The sequence below is a fragment of the Protopterus annectens genome, chromosome 7.part1, assembly GCF_019279795.1.
Source record: "Protopterus annectens isolate FY-2018-M chromosome 7.part1, PAN1.0, whole genome shotgun sequence".
NCBI lineage: Eukaryota > Metazoa > Chordata > Ceratodontiformes > Protopteridae > Protopterus > Protopterus annectens.
In genome coordinates, this window is record NC_056740.1 from 57,894,865 (window position 1) to 57,916,929 (window position 22,065).

The following is a 22,065-nucleotide window of genomic DNA, read 5'->3' on the forward strand; positions in this document are numbered from 1 at the left end:
CATCAAAATGGGTAACCAATTGCATCTCTTTTGTTTATAACAAATTTGGTCTGGCCTTCCAAAACCTTTAAGCACTATATATTATAGGAAGCAAAGTTCCTGTTGTTTGAGCTCCAGATGGTGACTTTCAATGTAAAAGCTTTAATTTCATTGCTTTATACAATAAAGAGCAGCAAACAAAATCTGGGGAAAGAAGGAGACTGCTGCATTATGTGTATTAGAGGAGTTTGAGAGCTTGAAGTATCCACAAGCTGTAAAAAAGAAACTGTGTCAGATCTGAGGACCAGATTCAAACCTATTTGTTGAGGAAGAATGAAAATGGACAACACAGATGGAATGTTATGGTGAGTACGTAACTTCTATTTTTATCTGCCTCTACAAGTTCTTAAAAGGAGCAGGATTGTAATTCTGGCATAACAGATGGTCCAGCCAAAAATGATCTAGTGAAACAGAGGACTGACTAGAGAAAAAGAGAATGCAGCATAAAACAGCAGCCTGTCAAAAAGGCAAACATTTATTTAGGAATCTTCTTAGACGTAAATTAATTAAATATTTTCTTGGCAGTAGTATTCCATTCTGTGTAATATGTACTTTTAATATATTGCTTTATAATGCTGATAGACTCTATGTACTAATGTACTGTTTAAGTTACTGCTAGAATGTACTGTTCCCCTGGTCTCCCATGTAAAAAAGATGACCTTGTTATAGCTTTCCTGACATTGGTTTACTTGGTGAATATAAATAACATGCAAATAAAATAGATTCTACGTTCTCTGAATCAGCATGAAATTTATGTGGTCTGTTTGTTAGATCAAACCATGTGTACATGTATAGACAAGTTCTTTGACTTTTTTCTTTCACAGTAAAATTAAAATGGTCCAGAATTTGAAAGTGAACTTGATTAGGAGCATATTGGAACACAAAATCTGTGACATAATTTGCAGGTATTGTGAAATCCATCAAAATGTAAAAAACATTATAGAATATAAGTGTCATACAGCTACTGCTTGAAAACATTGACTGATCTCTCATTCCAGACTTTTGATCAGGTTTTAGAGGAATACAGATCTTTTGAGGTGTGCATTCAACTTTCATAGAACTCAGTTACTGTGATCAGTTAGTGTGCTGATATTTCTTAAATAAATTAGACCTTCCTCAGAATACCTTGCTGTTCTAAATCAGAAGCTAGCATTTGAATGGCTGTATTTTCATTTGTTGGCATCTTTTTCCTTACTGAACATCTAAATTTAGCAAAGTATGTTATTGAATGTATCAGTGAAAATGCAGTGGCCATAGATGAGAACTAGTAAAACTTTTATGTAACAGTGTGGAAAAGCAAGGAGAGGAAGAAGGTCAGGAAAGTTTAAGAAGTACAGTGAGAACATCCACAAGTGTAATCACCGGGGACAGAACTACACCAAAAAAAAACTGTATGTTTCAGACATGATCATATGGGCCTAATAGACATGTTTCTTTTTTAGGTACCATGTAAGAGGAAGTCAGTTCTGGGAGAAATTGTGTTCTGCTGAATATAGAGAGTGTTATGCCTTGTCGTGTGTTCAGAATGACCTGTACCTTCTGGGAGGACAAATGAAAATTAAGAATCAGTATATGATCACTAACTGTGTTGAAAAATATTCCATGGAGCTCAACAGTTGGAGAAATGTATCACCATTACCAATACCACTGGCTTGCCACACTGCAGTTACTCTGAATGATAAAATATATGTGACAGGAGGATGGACACCACAGGTAAAAATTCTTACAAACCACTCACTTAGATTCTTGCTGTTGTTGTTACTAACACTCCAGATATGTATAACATTTCACATCTTGTTAGCTTTAAGTCTTTTTGCAAAAGTTTATATCCTTCCTGAAGTTGCATACTGCAAACAGAAAAGAGTTTCTTTCCAAGGCAATTTTTTTTTTAATCTGAGGAAGTACACATCATGAATTATGGAACTGATTTCTGCTATACACCATTATGCTGGATTTAAAGTGTTCACTAACTGATAACAGAAGACTGTTTATTGTTGTAAGCTGTACTGAGACAGAAAAGGTGTAAAAGTTGTGTTGTTATTTTGTAGGTTATCATCAATTTTATTTTATTTCCATTTTAAGGTGGCATCTTGGATTTACTAGTTGCTTTTTACTATGTATTATGCAAGAAGGTGTTAGCTTACTGGCCAGTGGCATAATTACTGATATCCTCAGATTAATATCAGAGAATTGCCTGTTGTGTTAACTGAAATGAGAGGCAGAAAGAACTACTGGAATAGGGTTGTATATTATATGCTCAAAGAGACTTTTCTTCGAACATATAATCATTGACACCTAAAGAGCAAATGCTGTAAAACGCAAACAGCCATGTCCTCGAATTTTTTCCTCGGGAAAAATTCAGTTGGCCGTTATCAGGAATTGTCTTCTTCCCAACGTAGAGTGATCTCAGAGTTGGTATATTTAGTTAGGGGGGGGTGTGGGGGACACAGTGCCCCATGGTGGAGAAGTTTGTGTTTTTTGTGTATGGCCCGTGAATTTTTTCCCTGAGGAAAAGATTTGCGGATGTTGCCATTCGCTCTTTAGGCGTCCAGACTCCTGGAATAGTGCTTGTACTTCTGTTTTAGCTCTTATTGTTTTTGCTAACTGTAGGAAGAACTGGACCACACTGCAATGCTAATTGATCACTTAATATGAAGGAAAAGCATGCTGAAGTCTCCAGATTGATATCAGAATTTTTTTTTGTACTGCTGTCAGCTGATCAGGGTTACAGAAAACTAAGAGGAATGTTTCATATACCTTATTTTTATTTTAGTTCAAATTGTGTTAAATTATTAACTAATTATTTTGAGACTGTATTATGCAGGAAATGTTTTAGTTTCTGGCTAAGGACAAAATTACCTGCTGAGTCGGGCTGAACTTAACCAAACTGCATAGTAATGATCACTTAATGTAAGGGAGATGTTAGCTGAAAATGTTCAGCATTAGATTACTGTTGCAGTAGCTTGAGCTGTATGGGGTTGTATCCTGTCAAGGATGTGGCAATCAGCCACTATTCAAACCCGTAGCTTACCTTCCACATGCCCCAACTGTTGAAGGGATTGAAGAGAACCATGTAAAATCAGTGGTTGGGCATCAACTGTAGAACTTTCTCGCCAGTGAAGTGTGCTTCTCTTGCTGTCTTAGAGGGATCAGTGGTCGATTAGTTCTTCTTGAAGACAGGTAGATAAGTACCCTTCTGGGGAAAAGCTTCCATAAAAACTTGTACTTTAAGAATGGATTTTATTTCTTAAAATAAGTGTTTATTTTGGCTAAGACATATACATTTTTGGATTGTTACAAAACATTTTTGTCAGAAAACTCATTTTCCTTTGTCTTTGACTTTTTTTAAGGAAAACGTATTAAAAAAATCACTTGTACGGAGTATCTTTACCTAGGTATATAAACTTCTCTAGTTTAGGGCTGTTAAAAGTGTTTTTGGCAGGTGTTTCTAAATTATTTTTTAGTATCAGTTAGTTTTTCTGCCTGGAAGTTTACTGATTCATTCAGGCTCTGCTAGCTGCATTTCAGGCTATTTTTTAGGATGAACCATGAAGCAAGATACCTGTCTTTGGTTCTTCCCTCCACCATCCACAAGAAAAAGAAAAATTCTAGGGAGCCTTTGTCTGTTAAGCAGGCTTCTTCTCTACATCAGATGCAGATGGGTGATTCTGTTGTGGCCAAAGCTGGTTCCTCAGACCACAAATCTTTTTCATTGGATCCTTCTGGTGTAGATCCTCAATAAGGCACTAAGGACCAGGGATTAGGCATGTCCTTTGCGGCTGTTAAGGAGTCCAGTGTTGGTCTTGGAGGAGGAAGATGTTTTACTACATAACTGGGCTTACATGCTTGATACCAGGCTAATGTCCCTACCTTGAGCCATTTGTTTGTGGGGGGGGGGGGGGGGGATGTCCTACAAAAAGAAAGACACAGAATTGTTTAAATTCTTATTCCTAAAGAATTACCTTTGTTTCTAATACTGATTCCAAGTTAAAATAATGGAGATAGGATTGAGAGGACATTTTGCCTGTTAATTTTTAGGCATTTTTGGTAATTTTGAAGATGGAGATATTACAGAGCCACAACGTCGAACCAAACACAATTCATTAAAATGACAAAGCTTTCGGATATACAAACAAAATTAAAAGCTCAAGCTAGTATTTATAGTAAAAACATGTGACACAGCCATTAATTAGATAGGGTGAACACCCAATTTTTAAAGAAACAGAAATAGCAAAAATAACAATATGTTCAGTAATTCTATCCTTTATTTGTCTAGTTGATTTTCCCACATAAAAACCTAGGCACTTTTTACATGTCGCAAGATATATAATGCTAGAAGTATTACATGTTCCTGTACAGTGAAAAATACACTTTCTACCACCATTAGGATGTATAAATTCAGGACACGAATTAATACTATTACAGCAAGAACAATTATAGCACGAAAATGCATTAAATTCACTGCTTTGCACGTTATTCAAAGCAAAATCCTTATAACATAACAAGCGTTTTAAATTGGTACAATTCCTATAGCTAAACTGAGGTTGTTCTGGAAGCCTATTTTCAAGGCCAGGTATAAATTTTAAAATAAACCAATTCTTTCTAATAACATTCTCAGCATTTTTACTAATTCTACAGTACGTCATTAGGTATCTAAGGGGTTGAGCCTTGCTACGATTATTAATATTAAGGTCTTCTTGAGCAGAAAAATAAGGTTTAGCATGAGAATCCCTATGCTCCAACGCTTCCCTCCTAGCTGTCTCAATTTCTGTTGCACTATAGCCGCTCTCCAAAAAGTTTTCAGACAACTCCTGCATTTGAGTATTACATACATCCAATTCAGTACTGAGTCTACTGACTCTCAAGTATTGACTCTTTAAAATACTTTTAAATGTTTTCCATGTATGCATACTTCTCTTATGAAAATATTTATTAACCTGAACATCCTTCCTGTCAACACTAGTTTGTATCCCATGTTCAGTATTCAAGAGTTGTATGTGCAAAAAACTCAGGGACTGCGCAGAAAATTGCATCTCAAATTTAAGAAACTCAGCAGTGTTATTCAAATACATAAGAAAATTATGTGAATCTTGTGGTGCACCCACCCAAATCAGAAAAATGTCATCCACAAAACGCTTAAAAATGGGATCTTATCAGCATTTGGGTTGCTCATCCCATACACAAAATTCTCATCCCACTTACTTAGGGGCAGATTTGCATAAGCATTGGCTACAGCTGTACCTATAGCAGTCCTTGATACCTGGTGGTATATTTGTTTGTTAAAAATAAATACATTATTCTCTAACACCAGGTCCAAGAGTTCACAAATAGTTTCAGAATCCCTAGCATTATCAGGGCAATGCTCATTCAATATTTGTCTAATGTTATCAATTCCATAAGCATTCGGGATGACAGTAAATAAAGATTTTATATCTAAAGTAGCCGTCAAAAACTCATGAGATACACATCCATCATACCAAATGTAAAGTTGGGAGAGAAAGTCACCACTATCCTTGATATAACTAGGAACAAATTTAAGATATTCCTTTAGCTTGGACTGGAGAGAGACTGATATTGTTTCAGTTATCCAACCACTGCTAGAGACAATAGGTCTCATTGGAGGTTGTTCAACTGACTTATGGATCTTCGGGAGTCCATATAAAACAGGAATGGTGGGACAGGGTACAGTCAAATAGTGAAATATTTCAAGACTAATATCATTCATCATCTGAAGATCATACAAAGCCATATTAATTCTACCAGTTATACTATCTAATTCCCTATTACCAATAATCTTAAAAGTACACTCATCATTTAAAAGATCCATCATCGAGCATATATACTGCTCCGTATCCATAATGACAATTGCTCCCCCCTTACCCGCTTCCTTTATAATCATTTGTGTATTACTCTGTAAGGTTTTTAAAGCTTCATGCTCCAATACTTATATCAGTTGCTTCATCAGTAGGAACCACATCTAAAAAATGGTTAGCCCCTTCTTCAATATTACTATTCTGTAAGGTTACATGAGTCTCTAAGCCAGATACATATATATCAGTTGCCCCACCATTATCATTAGTTAACACACGATCAACAGTATTATTCATATCATTAGAAATGCAATCATCATTCAACATTTCAAGAGGAATAAACATTTCCATAACATTGGAATCATTCCTTATGTGACCATAGTTATTTGATACAGAAGCAACAGGCATACCCAAAAGTCCAACAGTCGAAGCAGAACACAAAGTATTCTCTGCTTGTGGTGCAGCAATGTTAGTAGTAGCTGAAATTTCACAGCATTTTACTGTTCGTGTGCTCTGCTCCTTGTTGTTGGGCCCTTGGATCTACCCCTTGATCTGGAATGCTGTTGCAACCTGTTGTACTCCTGAGGTATTAGTTTCTCTGGTAACTGGATACTGAACCCTTGTGCAGCCTCCAAAAAACTTTTCTTTGGTTGGTTTTCACCTCGTTTAGCTGGCGAATGCTGTTCCATAGCCACTGATGAAATGTTAGTCACTTTAGGGAGTACTGACATAGCAGGAGCATGCGTAGAAGAAGGAGCAGGCAGATCAATAGACACAGTAGAGTCATTTCCAACTGGAATCAAATTAGTCTCAGGCAAACAATCACTGGAAGTATCATTATGATCATGTGAATTATTTCTATTATTGGTGGAGGTTATACCTCCATTATTATGAGGTGCTTTTGGCCAATTGAAAATATGACAGTTATTAAAGTCATTTATATCACGTTGTAACTTTCTTTTCTTGGTTGCTTCTAATTGTATGTCAAGTACATCAAGTCTCCCCTGCATTGCATCATATAAGGGGATATTGTTGTTGAAAGTAGGCATCCCAGTTAGAACGCATGTAATATAATCCAAGTTTGATATTAAGTTCTTGCCATTTTTTCAATAACTCAGGGAAGGTATCACCAAAAGAGGGCATGTTCAGAACACATAGCCCTCTATGTACAATACCTAACTCTAAATAAGCATTGAAGCTTAATCGTTGCCACTGTAATTTTTTGAAGCTTTTAACCTTAGTCTCCAAAGACCTAGTTCGCAACAAAAAAACGTTTGTCTTACCTCCCATAACAGGTGCATTGACCATTTCTCTGCCCATAGAAGCAGTATGTCCAAGTAACGGATTCTCTCTCTCCGTAAGAGTCCATGTAGTGTGCGAACAACAAGAGAGTTCTCCACAGGCTGTGTCATAGTAAAATCAATAGAAAATGGCAATATGACATCCACAAGTTCTCACCAACAAAAGATAAGTTCAAGCACAAAAATTGTAGAATGAGTAGTAAAGTGGAGAGTGGAATTACAAAAGCAACAGCAACAAAAAAGTATTCTCTCCACAACGTCGAACCAAACACAATTTATTAAAATGACAAAGCTTTTAGATATACAAACAATCCTTCCTCAGTGTCTTACAAAAATTAAAAGCTCAAGCTAGTATTTATAGTAAAAACATGTGACACAGCCATTAATTAGATAGGGTGAACACCCAATTTTTAAAGAAACTGAAATAGAAAATATAACAGCAGGTATACACATATACTTCATTTCTTCTTAATTTTCCTTTGTTTATTTTTCAAGACAGGTTTCAAAGTAACCTGCTTGTTTGATCCTGGACCCTTATCGGCTTGAAGCCTAACTATCCATTCATATTCCTTCGTGTCCACAATGTTATTATGATCACCACGCCTAATATCGGAGTAGACTATGGACATAACTCTAAAATCAAATTCATGTTCAACACCCATCTGGGAAATGTGACAAGCAAGTGAATTACTACAAACATTCCTACGGATCTCTGACCTATGTTCAATAATTCTATCCTTTAATCGCCTAGTTGATTTTCCCACATAAAAACCTAGGCACTTTTTACATGTCGCAAGATATGTAATGCTAGAAGTATTACATGTTGCTATACAGTGAAAAATAAACTTTCTACCACTATAAGAATGTATAAATTCAGGACACGAATTAATACTATTACAGTAAGAACAATTATAGCACGGAAATGTACCTAATCTATTAAATTCACTGCCTTGCACTTTATTCAGAGCAAAATTCTTATAACATAACAAGTATTTTAAATTGCTATAATTTCTATAGCTAAACAGAGGTTGTTCAGGAAGCCAATTTTCATGGCCAGGTATAGCTTTTAAAATAAACCAATTCTTTCTAATAACATTCTCAACAGTTTTACTAATTCTACCATACGTCATTAGGTATCTAAGAGGTTGAGCCTTGCTACGATTATTAACATTAAGGTCTTCTTGAGCAGAAAAATAAGGTTTAGTAAGAGAATCCCTATGCACCAACGCTTCCCTCCTAGCTGTCTCAATTTCTGTTGCACTATAGCCCCTCTCCAAAATGTTTTCAGACAACTCCTGCATCTGAGTATTACATACATCTAATTCAGTATTGAGTCTACTGACTCTCAAGTATTGACTCTTTAAAATACTTTTAAATGCTTTCCATGCATGCATACTTCTCTTATGAAGATATTTATTAACCTGAACATCCTTCCTATAAACACTAGTTTGTATCCCATGTTCAGTATTCAAGAGTTGTGTGTCCAAAAAACTCAGGGACTGCGCAGAAAACTGCATCTCAAATATAAGAAAATCAACAGTGTTATTCAATTACATAAGAAAATTATGTAAATGTTGTGGTGCACCTCCCAACCTTGGACTTGGTGTTAGAGAATAATGTATTTATTTTTAGCAAACAAATATACCACCAGGTATCAGGGACTGCTATGGGTATGGCTGTAGCCAATAGTTATGCAAATCTGACCCTAAGTAAGTGGGAAGAGAATTTTGTGTATGAGATGAGCAACCCATATGCTGATAAGATCCCATTTTTAAGCGTTTTGTGGATGACATTTTTCTGATTTGGGAGGGTACACCACAAGATTTACATAATTTTCTTATGTATTTGAATAACACTATTGATTTTCTTAAATTTGAGATGCAATTTTCTGCACAGTCCCTGAGTTTTTTGGACATACAACTCTTGAATACTGAACATGGGATACAAACTAGTGTTTATAGGAAGGATGTTCAGGTTAATAAATATCTTCATAAGAGAAGTATGCATGCAGGGAGAGCATTTAAAAGTATTTTAAAGAGTCAATACTTGAGAGTCAGTAGACTCAATACTGAATTGGATGTATGTAATACTCAGATGCAGGAGTTGTCTGAAAACTTTTTGGAGAGGGGCTATAGTGCAACAGAAATTGAGACAGCTAGGAGGGAAGTGTTGGAGCATAGGGATTCCCTTGCTAAACCTTATTTTTCTGCTCAAGAAGACCTTAATGTTAATAATCGTATCAAGGCTCAACCCCTTAGATACCTAATGACATACAGTAGAATAAGTAAAACTGTTGAGAATGTTATTAGAAAGAATTGGTTTATTTTAAAATCTATACCTGGCCATGAAAATTGGCTTCCCGAACAACCTCTGTTTAGCTATAGGAATTGTAGCAATTTAAAATACTTGTTATGTTATAAGGATTTTGCTTTCAATAAAGTGCAAGGCAGTGAATTTAATAGAATAGGTACATTTCCGTGCTATAAGTGTTCTTGCTGTAATAGTATTAATACGTGTCCTGAATTTATACATCCTAATAGTGGTAGAAAGTTTATTTTTCACTGTACAGCAACATGTAATACTTCTAGCATTATATATCTTGTGACATGTAAAAAGTGCCTAGGTTTTTATGTGGGAAAATCAACTAGGCGATTAAAGGATAGAATTATTGAACATAGGTCAGAGATCTGTAGGAATGTTTGTAGTAATTCACTTGCTTGCCACATTTCCCAGATGGGTGTTGAACATTAATTTGATTTTAGAGTTATGTCCATAGTCTACTCCGATATTAGGCATGGTGAGCATAATAACATTGTGGACACCAAGGAATATGAATGGATAGTTAGGCTTCAAGCCGATAAGGGTCCAGGATTAAGCAAGCAGGTTACTTTGAAACCTGTCTTAAAAAATAAACAAAGGAAAATTAAGAAGAAATTAAGTATATGTGTACGCCTGTTGTTATTTTTGCTATTTCTATTTCTTTAAAAATTGAGTGTTTACCCTATCTAATTAATGGCTGTGTCACATGTTTTTACTATAAATACCAGCTTGAGCTTTTAATTTTTGTAAGACATTGAGGAAGGATTGTTTGTATATCCGAAAGCTTTGTCATTTTAATAAATTGCGTTTGGTTCGACGTTGTGGAGAGAATACTTTTTTGTTGCTGTTGCTTTTGTAATTCCACTCTCCACTTTACTACTCACTCTACCATTTTTGTGCTTGAACTTATCTTTTGTTGGTGAGAACTTGTGGATGTCGTATTGCCATTTTCTATTGATTTTACTATGACACAGCCTGTGGAGAACTCTCTTGTTGTTCGTACACTACATGGACTCTTACAGAGAGAGAGTCCGTTACTTGGACATACTGCTTTTATGGGCAGAGAAATGGTCAATGCACCTGTTATGGGAGGTGAGACAAATGATTTTTTGTTGCTAACTAGGTCTTTGGAGACTAAAGTTAAAAGCTTCAAAAAATTACAGTGGCAACAATTTAGCTTCAATGTTTATTCAGAGTTAGGTATTGTACCGAGAGGGCTACATGTTCTGAACATGCCCTCTTTTGGTAATACCTACCCTGAGTTATTGAAAAAATGGCAAGAACTTAATATCAAGCTTGGATTAGATTACATGCGTTTGATGAATGAATTTTTTATACCTAGAGAGACTGAGTTATGTACTGAGATTAATGAGCTAGAGAAACAACTAACTGGGATGCCTACTTTCAACAACAATATCTCCTTATATGATGCAATGCTGGGGAGACTTGATGTACTTGACAAACATTTAGAAGTAACCAAGAAAAGAAAGTTACAGCGTGTTATAAATGACTTTAATAACTGTCATATTTTCAATTGGCCAAAAGCACCTCATAATAATGGCGGTATAACCTCCACCAATAATAGAAATAATTCATATGATCATAATGCCACTTCCAGTGATTGTTTGCCTGAGACTAATTTAATTCCAGTTGGAAATTACTCTACTGTGCCTAATGATCTGCCTGCTTCTTCTACACATGCTCCTGCTATGTCAGTACGCCCTAAAGTGACTAACATTCCATCAGCGGCTATGGAACAGCGTTCACCAGCTAAACGAGGTGAAAACCAACCAAAGAAAGTTTTTTGGAGGCTGCACAAGGGTTCAGTATCCAGTTACTGGAGAAACTAATACCTCGGGAGTACAACAGGTTGCAACAGCATTCCAGATCAAGGGGTAGATCTAAGGGCCCAACAACAAGGAGCAGAGCATGTGAACGGCAAAATACTGTGAAATTTCAGCTACTACTAACATTGCTGCACCACAATTAGAGAATACTTTGTGTTCTGCTTCGACTGTTGAACTTTTGGGTATGCATATCGCTTCTGTATCAAATAACTATGGTCATATAAGGAATGATTCCAGTGTTATGGAAACGTTTATTCGTCTTAAAATGTTGAATGATGATTGCATTTCTAATGATATGAATAATACTGTTGATCGTGTGTTAACTAATGATAATGGTGGGGCAACTGATATATATGTATCTGGCTTAGAGACTCATGTAACCTTACAGCATAGTAATATTGAAGAAGGGGCTAACCATTTTTTAGATGTGGTTCCTACTGATGAATCAACTGATATAAGTACTAAGGAAATACGACCATCTGTTGTTAACCTCTCTACATACCAGCTTACTGAGTTTGAATTATCGTTACTATCACGTGGTATTAAGTTCATTCCCTCATCTGTGGATGATGTTGTTAAGGCTGTCACTGATTTGGGTTTATTTTCTAGGAACTTGAATTTGAAAAATATTTATTGCAATAGCGCTGATAACACAGGGAATCAATTACGGAGAACTAGTACCTTTATCCCAGTAGGTGACCCTGTTATTTCAGTATTTAATGCTTTATGTGAAGAACAGATACGGGAGTTATATGATACTACTTTCAGACATAGATATCATAATCTAACCCATTTGGAGCATGAAGCTTTAAAAATCTTACAGAGTAATACACAAATTATTGTAAAGGAAGTGGATAAGGGGGGAGCAATTGTCATTATTGATACGGAGCAGTATATATGCTCGATGATGGATCTTTTAAATGATGAGTGTATTTTTAAGATTATTGGTAATAGGGAGTTAGTATAATTGGTAGAATAAATATGTCTTTGTATGATCTTCAGATGATGGATATTAGTCATGAAATATTTCACTATTTGACTGTACTCTGTCCCACCATTCATGTTTTATATGGACTCCCGAAGATCCATAAGTCAGTTAAACAACCTCCAGTGAGGCCTATTGTCTCTAGCAGTGGTTGGATAAATGAAGCAATATCAACCTATCTCCAGTCCAAGCTAAAGGAATTTCTTAAATTTGTTCCTAGTTATATCAAGGATAGTGGTGACTTTCTCTCCCAACTTTACAATTGGTATGATGGATGTGTATCTCATGAGTTTTTGATAGTTACTTTAGATATAAAATCTTTATTTACTGTCATCCCGAATGCTTATGAAATTGATAACATTAGACAAATGTTGAATGAGCATTGCCCTGATAATGGTAGGGATTCTAAAACTATTTGTGAACTCTTGGACTTGGTGTTCAAAAATAATGTATTTATATTTAACAAGCAAATATACCAGCAGGTATCAGGGACTGCTATGGGTATGGCTGTAGCCAATACTTATGCAAATCTGACCCTAAGTAAGTGGGAAGATAATTTTGTGTATGTGATGATAAGATCCCATTTTTAAGCGTTTTGTGGATGACGTTTTTCTGATTTGGGAGGGTGCACCACAAGATTTACATAATTTTCTTATGTATTTGAATAACACTGTTAATTTTCTTAAATTTGAGATGCAATTTTCTGCGCAGTCCCTGAGTTGTTTGGGCATACAACTCTTGAATACTGAACATGGGATACAAACTAGTGTTTATAGAAAGGATGTTCAGATTAATAAATATCTTCATAAGAGAAGTATGCATGCAGGGAGAGCATTTAAAAGTATTTTAAAGAGTCAATACTTGAGAGTCGGTAGACTCAGTACTGAATTGGATGTATGTAATACTCAGATGCAGGCGTTGTCTGAAAACATTTTGGAGAGGGGCTATAGTGCAACAGAAATTGAGACAGCTAGGAGGGAAGCGTTGGAGCATAGGGATTTTCTTGCTAAACCTTATTTTTCTGCTCAAGAAGACCTTAATGTTAATAATCGTAGCAAGGCTCAACCACTTAGATACCTAATGACGTACAGTAGAATTAGTAAAACTGTTGAGAATGTTATTAGAAAGAATTGGTTTATTTTAAAATCTATACCTGGCCATGAAAATTGGCTTCTGGAACAACCTCTGTTTAGCTATAGGAATTGTAACAATTTAAAACTCTTGTTAAGTTATAAGGATTTTGCTTTGAATAAAGTGCAAGGCAGTGAATTTAATAGAATAGGTACATTTCCGTGCTATAATTGTTCTTGCTGTTATAGTATTAATTTGTGTCCTGAATTTATACATCCTAATAGTAGTAGAAAGTTTATTTTTCACTGTACAGCAACATGTAATACTTCTAGCATTATATATCTTGTGACATGTAAAAAGTGCCTAGGTTTTTATGTGGGAAAATCAACTAGGCGATTAAAGGATAGAATTATTGAACATAGGTCAGAGATCCATAGGAATGTTTGTAGTAATTCACTTGCTTGTCACATTTACCAGATGGGTGTTGAACATGAATTTGATTTTAGCGTTATGTCCATAGTCTACTCCGATATTAGGCATGGTGACCATAATAACATTGTGGACACCAAGGAATATGAATGGATAGTTAGGCTTCAAGCTGATAAGGGTCCAGGATTAAACAAGCAGGTTACTTTGAAACCTGTCTTGAAAAATAAACAAAGGAAAATTAAGAAGAAATTAAGTATATGTGTTTACCTGTTGTTATTTTTGCTATTTCTGTTTCTTTAAAAATTGGGTGTTCACCCTATCTAATTAATGGCTGTGTCACATGTTTTTACTATAAATACTAGCTTGAGCTTTTAATTTTTGTAAGACACTGAGGAAGGATTGTTTGTATATCCAAAAGCGTTGTCATTTTAATAAATTGTGTTAGGTTCGACGTTGTGGAGAGAATACTTTTTTGTTGCTGTTGCTTTTGTAATTCCACTCTCCACTTTACTACTCGCTGTACCATTTTTGTGCTTGATATTACAGAGCCCCTATGAATAGTTATCTTTTTTCTGGAAATATTTCCAAAATAGAAGTATTGTTTCAGCGGGAACAAATTGAAATTTCAATATCCCAACACATATATGATTTATTATAACTGGATTTTCTTCAACCTGCAGCTGCCCAACCCCCCCCCCCCCCGACTCCCACCTCCTCCATGTTTTACCAGCATTAGAATATGTTTTCTCACAGCTTGCTCTATGCCTGACAGCCAACCTCCTGACTTTTCTGAAGTACGGGCTAACACAGAAGGTCTTTGGCTAATGAAGTTTGCAGATGACTGCAAACTAGGAGCCATAATCGAAACTCCTAACGACGTGGACATCCTGCAAAAGGGCCTCACTGAGACAGATACCTGGTATCAAAGCCATGGCCTCAAGCTCAATGGCAAAAAGTGCATTGTCATCCCCTTTGGTAAAAACTGTGTACCCATCAGCTACCACATAGGTGTTAGGCTACTTAACACCGAAGATGTGATAAGAGACCTTAGGACACAGGTAGACAGTAGTCTCTCCTTTAATAATCACATCACCGCAGTAGTCATAAAATTCTACCTGGCACACCTCACAAAAGGTTTCTCATCCAGGAAAAAAAGAAGTCATTGTTAGCCTCTACTCGTCACTCTTTAGACCCATTATAGAGTACAACGCCCCTTTTTGGTATGTACCTCACAAGACATCTACACCAACTAGAAAGGCTGCAGAAATACTTCACAAAGAGGATTACCATCCTCAAACAGATGCCCTACGCAGACCGTCTCAAAAGACTACAGCTTTACTCCGTTCCATATTGCCTAATCAGAGGCGATCTCTGCCTAATATACAAATCTATGTCAAACCCAGAGCTGTTGGACATGCTCCACTTAAAGAAATATCTGTCCCTCTGAGCTACACACTTTAGGGACCTAAACCTTGTCACCACAATAAACAGAATATGCTGGAGGGATAAATTCCTGTCCCAGAGAATTCCCATACTCTGGAACAAACTACCTATCTATATCAAACAAAGCTCCTCATTAGCACTCTTCAAGAAAAACTTGATGATTGGATGAGAAATAGGAAATTCACTCTGGAAATCACCTCTGTGGCTGTGCTCGACAGGGCACAGGAAAATAATTTTCTTGGGTGGCGAAAGCCAGGGTACGTTTTTGGCTAGGCTTATATAGGCCCTAGGGCCAATAGCCTAGTACCTACCTATGAACATCCCAGGCTACTTCCTACATGAACCCAGGCAGGAACTTGCAGCACCATTAGGCACCCTATTCAGCCAAAGCCTGAGTACCGGCTTTGTCCCAGCTGAGTGGAGGACAGCTACTGTCATCCCTTTGCACAAAGGTGGAGCGTCCACCAATCCAGGAAATTATAGACCCATCAGCCTAAATAACCTCATCTGCAAGGCTATGGAGTGGATTATCATGGACCTCATTAACAAAGACATTGGCAACCTCCAGACACTTGATCTCTCACAGTTTGGTTTTGTCAAGGGGAGGTAGTAACTGTTAAGTTTGGTCGACTACTTTGAGACAGTCACCAAAGCCATTGATGAGAAGAAGATGGTGCACACCTCCTACCTTGACATGGCCAAAGCCTTCGACACTATTCCCCACTCAGGTATAATAGATAAACTCTCTCAACTAGGCATCAATCCATATGTTACCAGATGGGTAGCAGAATGGCTCACTGATAGAACCCACCTTGTCAAAATAGGGCAAGCCACCTCAAGTAGTAGACCCGTAACATGTAGTGTCCCCAGGGATTGGTCTTGGGGCCTCTGCTGTTTGGGATATAGTTCTCGGAGGTGCAGGCCAAATCTAGTGGGCTATGACTGACCAAGTTTGCAGATGACTGCAAGCTGGGTGCTGTCATCAATTCCCCTAGTTATGTGTACATCCTCCAAGAGGGTCTCACCCAAACAAATGACTGATGCCAGAAATATAGCCTCAAACTGAATGCCAAAAACTGCAGTATCTACCTATGAAGCCTAGTATCTACCTATGAACCTATAATCTTAAAAGGGTACCTTCTGTGACCTACTTTACATAGGCACAGTAGGCTAATCTAATAGGGAGGCAGAAGCCAAATACACTCTGGCTAGGCTTATAAATGCCCTAGGGCAGATAGACTAGCATCTATCTACTGATGAACCACAAATTATTACATTGATAATAAGGTCCTAAGCACACAATCAGTCGTGAAGGACTTGGGCACACAGGTTGATAGCAAATTGACTTTTGACCACCATATTGCCACAGTGGTATGGAAAGCTTTCTACATGGCCCACCTCATTAATAAGGGTATCTTGTCCAGGGACAAGGTGGTCATAACTTCCCTGTATTCTTCCCTTATAAAACCCATTATTGAGTACAATGCCCCTTTCGGCACGTACCTTGCAAAGCACATGCAGCAGCTGGAGAGACCACAGAGATTCCTCACCCAGAGAAAACAGGGCCGCAAGCATCCACCCTACACGTATAGGCTAAAAGCCTTGTCCCTCTACTCAAGTTCCTGCAGACTCCTCAGAGCTGACCTACAAAGCAATCTCAGACCCCGTCCTCATGGGACTGCTGCATATCCGCAAGTCAAACTCCACTCAAGTAACCCACATACGCAACCTCAACCTGGTCTGTGACATCAATAGGACTTGTTGGCAGGACTGATTTGTATCCCAAAGCCTCCCCCCTTTATGGAATAGACTCCTCTCCACGTAAAGCAGAGTACCTCATTAACCCTTTTTAAGCGCAACCTGGATAACTGGATAGGGAACAGAAAATACACCCCTGAGATTCCACCTGTATTCCTGCTGGACAGTGGCATATGGTGCTGACTTGTTGGAACATGGGATCAATTCTTGGCTAGGCTTGTAAGGGCCCCAGGGCCAATAGCCTAGTAACTTCCTATGATCCTATGATAAAAAATTGAATGGGTTATATAAAATACCTCAGACACAAAAATGTTTATTTTCTAATCCCAAATCTAACCATTTAGTGATCTTTTTGACAAACCCTTCTGTTTAAAAAAACGTTTGTGAATTCTAATCCTATTCCTTCTAACAAGAATGCTACTTGTACCGTCAGAATTCTTCTGCTACTCTCCCTTCTTTAGAGAATAAAACTTTTTTGAAAAGTTTAATTCCTTCTGTTTCTTATATAACCAAAAATTTGTTAAAAATGTTCTTATGATTCTGCTGATTCTGTTGATGCTGTATCATGTATTCTCAGTTATGAGAAGTCACATTCAACAAACTCACTTGAAAATGTCAGAGCTGAGATTCTAAACTCTGTCATTGACAAAGAGGTATCATTTGGTCCTTCTGCTGCTGAGGTCCTAAAAAAAATTGATGAAAGAGGGAAATTAATTCAGGGTGTTGCCCAGAATTTTCAGCCCTCCTTCTTTAAGTTTGTTAAAGAGCTTTCTTTCTAAATTAGAACCCTTTTAAGGAAACACAACAGACTGTTTCAGCAAGTAACAGGAACAGTCTTAAAAAGCAATGACAGCAAGGCTCAAAAGAGAATGGGGGGGGGGGGGGCTCCCAGAGTTAACAACAGTTCAAAAAGTTAGAATGAATATCTGCTCTTTCTAGAATTTTCCCTGTCCCACACTGGCAGTCTTTTAAATGTTTCCCTAACTTTATGCCTGCAGTTTACTTATAGTATCATATAGCCTCAGACAATGGATTTTGAGAGTTAGCAGGGATATAGATGTTGATGGGAGTCTCTTCCTCCATTTCAGGGGATTCCTCCACATCTACCAACCAGACTTATATGATTCATCCTGTCATCTAAGAAATATTGTCCCTGGGGTCATAGAACCATTGTCCCCAGATCAGAGAAAGATTGTATTCCAGAACATTTCTGGTGACAAAGAAGGAAGGAACGTGGAGACAGCCCTAGATTTTCATATTCCTTTCACCCCCCACACCTCCTCTCAATTTTCTGGCAATGTTAGATTTAAAAGATACTTATCCTCACATTCCATTTCTCAAAGTTTTCATACATTTTTAAGGATTTTCTGTGTCTGGCTTATATTTTCAGCTCTCTGTATTTCCCTTTGGATTGTTTAGATCACCGAGGTTATTTACAGAGTCTGGCAGCTTGAATAGCTTATTGCAGGTTGCATGATATTTTCATTTTGTACATATTTAGATGACTGTCCTATACTTGCAGAATCCTTCTCAAAACATCAAGGAATCTCTGATCCTAGTGAAGGATTTCCTCCACAATCAGGGATCTCATGTGAAGTTTCAGAAATATTCTTTCATTCATTCTCACAGGATAGTATTCTGGGATGCCATGGGATACATCCCTCTGGAGGGCTTTTCTTCCTCAGGACAAAGTAGACCTCTACACAGAACAGTCCCTGATCATTCTAATCAATTTCTGATTTCAGACAGGGAATACCTCAGCATTCCAAGTTTCATGGCATCTGTGATGCTCATGATTTCTCTGGCCAGACCTCACAGACGGAAATTACAATGGTTTCTCAAATTAGACTTGCCCCAGCACCAGAACTTCTACCTTTTTCAGATTTCTGTGCTAGTATTTGTAAAAAGTTAAGTACTGAGGTATTAGGACCAAATATCTGTCAGTCCTAGTCTTCTTTCCTTCCTCCTCTCTTCCAGATGTTCATCATATTGATCACTGCTGCAGTAGCCTTAGCTGTATGGCATATATCCTAGAGTTCTAGATAGTTCTAGATTAGTACTAGGCTAACTGCCCTTGTGAGCCATTTTAAGCCTAGACAATTATCCCTTGTGAGACGCAAACCCAGCACCTTGTGCTTGTAATGCAAACACCTCAACCATTAGGCCACCCTCCCAACTCAAAATGGAATGTACTGGAGTGAAACTCGAACCGGGAATGACTGCTTATAAGGCAACTGCTCTGCCCACTACACTATTGCCATATACTGTCAAGAATATAAAAGCCAGCCACCCCCTAATCCTATATAGAAATGTAGAAACAGTCAGGTGTGCCCCCCAATCCTATGTAGAACTGTAGTAACAGTCTGGTGTGCCCCCCAATCCAATGTAAACACGTTGTAACAGTCAGGTGTGCCCCACCAATCCCAAAGCTTCAGGGCACCTTCCACTCACCCAAACTGTCATGCAGCTCGAGCTAAGCTGACTAAAAGGCAAGTTTTGGTGCAAAGCTCTCCCGAGCTTTACTGCTGCTGAAGAGTAATCTTCTCTGAGGCTTTCGACTGTTGATGGTCAACTTGTACTTTCCTTTGCTGGGCAGATAAGTTCCCTTTGGGGGACAATTTTGTTGATGTTTTATTACTTTTCAGAAAAGTTATTTTAAAGTTAAAAGTGTTGTGCTTTAATGGACTGTCTTGAGACTGTAACACATTTTAAATGGTGTGCTAATTTTTTTCTGCCAGTTTACAGCTGGTGTAAAGTAACTGAAAACATTATCTGTCAAAAGTAACTTTTGTAGACTGGCAGTTTATGCTAGCATTTGCTGCTTGTCTTCTCCGGGAAAGAGGCACCATTTTCAGCTTGACCATAGAGCAGACTACTGGTCCCACGGTCAGTCTTTTTTCCATCCACAAAAAGAAAAAAAATTTAAGAAAACAGCCTTTGCCACCACAGCAGGCTAGTAACTTGCCTCAGCCACAGATGGGTGACTCTGCTCTGGCCATCAGGCCACTCATCTTTTACCCTTGTTCCTGTTGATTAGCATCTTCAGCCACTGAGAACCTGGGGTTAGCCATGTCCTCTGCAGCTGTTGGGGTCCCCTTAGTGGGCAAGGGAGAGCCACTCTTGTCAGTCCTGGGAGAGTGAACAGGAAAGTTTTCCGTGTTGTGATGATACTGTGCTCATCTTTGGGGAAACTGCTGTGGTCATCAGTAACACAGGTGGCCCCGATTTCTCTTGTAAAAAAGAAACAGAAAAACAAGCATGTATCCACTGCTCCTCAAGTTTCTTTGGATAGGAGTAGTTTAATGGGTCTGGCTCAGAGTTTAATTCAGACTTTTGATCCTTCTTGTAAAGTAGTTTCTGGTAAAAGAAAGAGGGTTTCCTCTTTTTCTGAATCTACTGAATCTAAACAGGAAGATGCAAGGATGAATACAGAGTTTTTCCTCAGATTTCTGAATCAGATTCAGAGGAGAGCTCAGTTTCTGATTCTCTGTAGGGTTTCACTTTTTCTGAGTCTATTGCTAGAATGTGAAAGTGTTTCTTAGTCCTTCAGAAAATAGTATGAGTTGTTACAGAAGGATTTCCAGAACCTTAACCAATTCTTCCTATTCTGTCTGCTTTAGAAAGTGTGTGTATTCCTGCCTTCTGTTTTCCTAATAGTCAACCAGCTGTCCCTAACAAGACTGATGGGAAGTATAAAGTTTTACAGTCTTTTAAATTTTTACACACTATTCCCAAATCTGACCCAGCAGTTACACCTTTAGTTGATCCCACTGCTGCTAAGCAGTTAGTTGATTCCAGTCCTACTCTTTTTGATAAGGATGGGGGGATTATTGATAGGTGTGGGGAAAAATGTTTACTTCTGCAACTTTGATTTTCAAAATTTTGAATTGTCAGGCTCATATGTTAAAGTTTGTTTTGACAAATTGTGAAAGCATGAGGAATGTTTTATGTGCAGTTTCTTCTTATGAGGAAAACTTTGCTTTAAATAACTTAGTTTCCACTACTGCACAAGTCATTACTTGTTATTTACAGTGGGTATCTGACTCTGTTGATACTTCTTCCAGCGTTATGGCCACTGCTACTGTTTTGAAGAAGTTTGTATGGCTACATTCTCAGAACCTCCCAGATGATGTTAAAAATGAGATTTTAAATTATCTCTTAAATAGAGATTTAGTATTTGTCCACTCTGCTGCAGAGATTATCAGAATGTGTGATGAAAGGGGCGTGCTGATCCAGGGAATTTTCAGCTGCCTTTTTCTGTCTCCTCATCCAGTTTTGGCAAAAAACAGAATAAATAATCTCAACAAAATACAGGTAAAAAGACATTTAAGAAGAAATGGCAATGAGTTTCCAAAAATAAGTTTTTAACCTACAAAACCAAGGACAGTCCAACAAGTCTAAATGACTGTTGAAGACACCTTGTGAACCCTACCCATCCTGGCTGTTTTATTTCTTCCAGAAAGTCTGAATCTCCATTTTTCTCTTTAGCAACAGATAGTTTCAGACAAATGGGTTCCAAAAATCATTCATCAAGGCTACATATTGCAGTGGAATGAAATTCCTCCTTTCTGGGTGTCATTTTCCTCCACATCAGACTGTTTTGTTTCTGCCAGTTCTTCAGCACATGTTCACAAGAAGTGATAGAATCAGTTCCTCCTTCCCAAGTGGGGAAGAGTTTTTATTCCTAGATATTCCCAGTGCCAAAGAAATAAAATTCTTGAAGACAATTTCTGGATCTTTCTTTCCTAAACCTGTTTGTGCTAGTCCCCAAATTCAAAATGATGTTACTTTACAACCTGTTACCTCTTCTTCCTCTTCAGAGTTTCCTGGCAACACTAGACTTAAAAGATGCATATCATTGTATCCATATTCACCCAGAATTCAGATGTTTCTTAATGTTTTGTGTGGATCTCATAATCAGTTATCTGCTTGTTCTTTGGGCTATCCACTACATGAAGAGTGTTCACAAAGTGTTAGCTCCAATTATTTCTCATTACAGGCTACAGGGTATCCAGATTTTGATATATTTAGACAACTTACTTATCTTTGCAGATTCTTTTTCA

At 37.6% G+C, this 22,065-nt stretch overlaps 1 protein-coding gene across 1 annotated transcript in view; it reads left to right on the forward strand.

Moving 5' to 3' along the window:
- Positions 1 to 22,065, forward strand: part of KBTBD12 (kelch repeat and BTB domain containing 12) — a 1,334,674-nt gene that overhangs the window by 382,743 nt on the left and 929,866 nt on the right. The window contains exon 3 of the mRNA XM_044078545.1: positions 1,482 to 1,752. Within this exon, the coding sequence (XP_043934480.1) occupies positions 1,482 to 1,752 (271 nt within the window). The remainder of the gene's footprint in view (positions 1 to 1,481; positions 1,753 to 22,065) is intronic.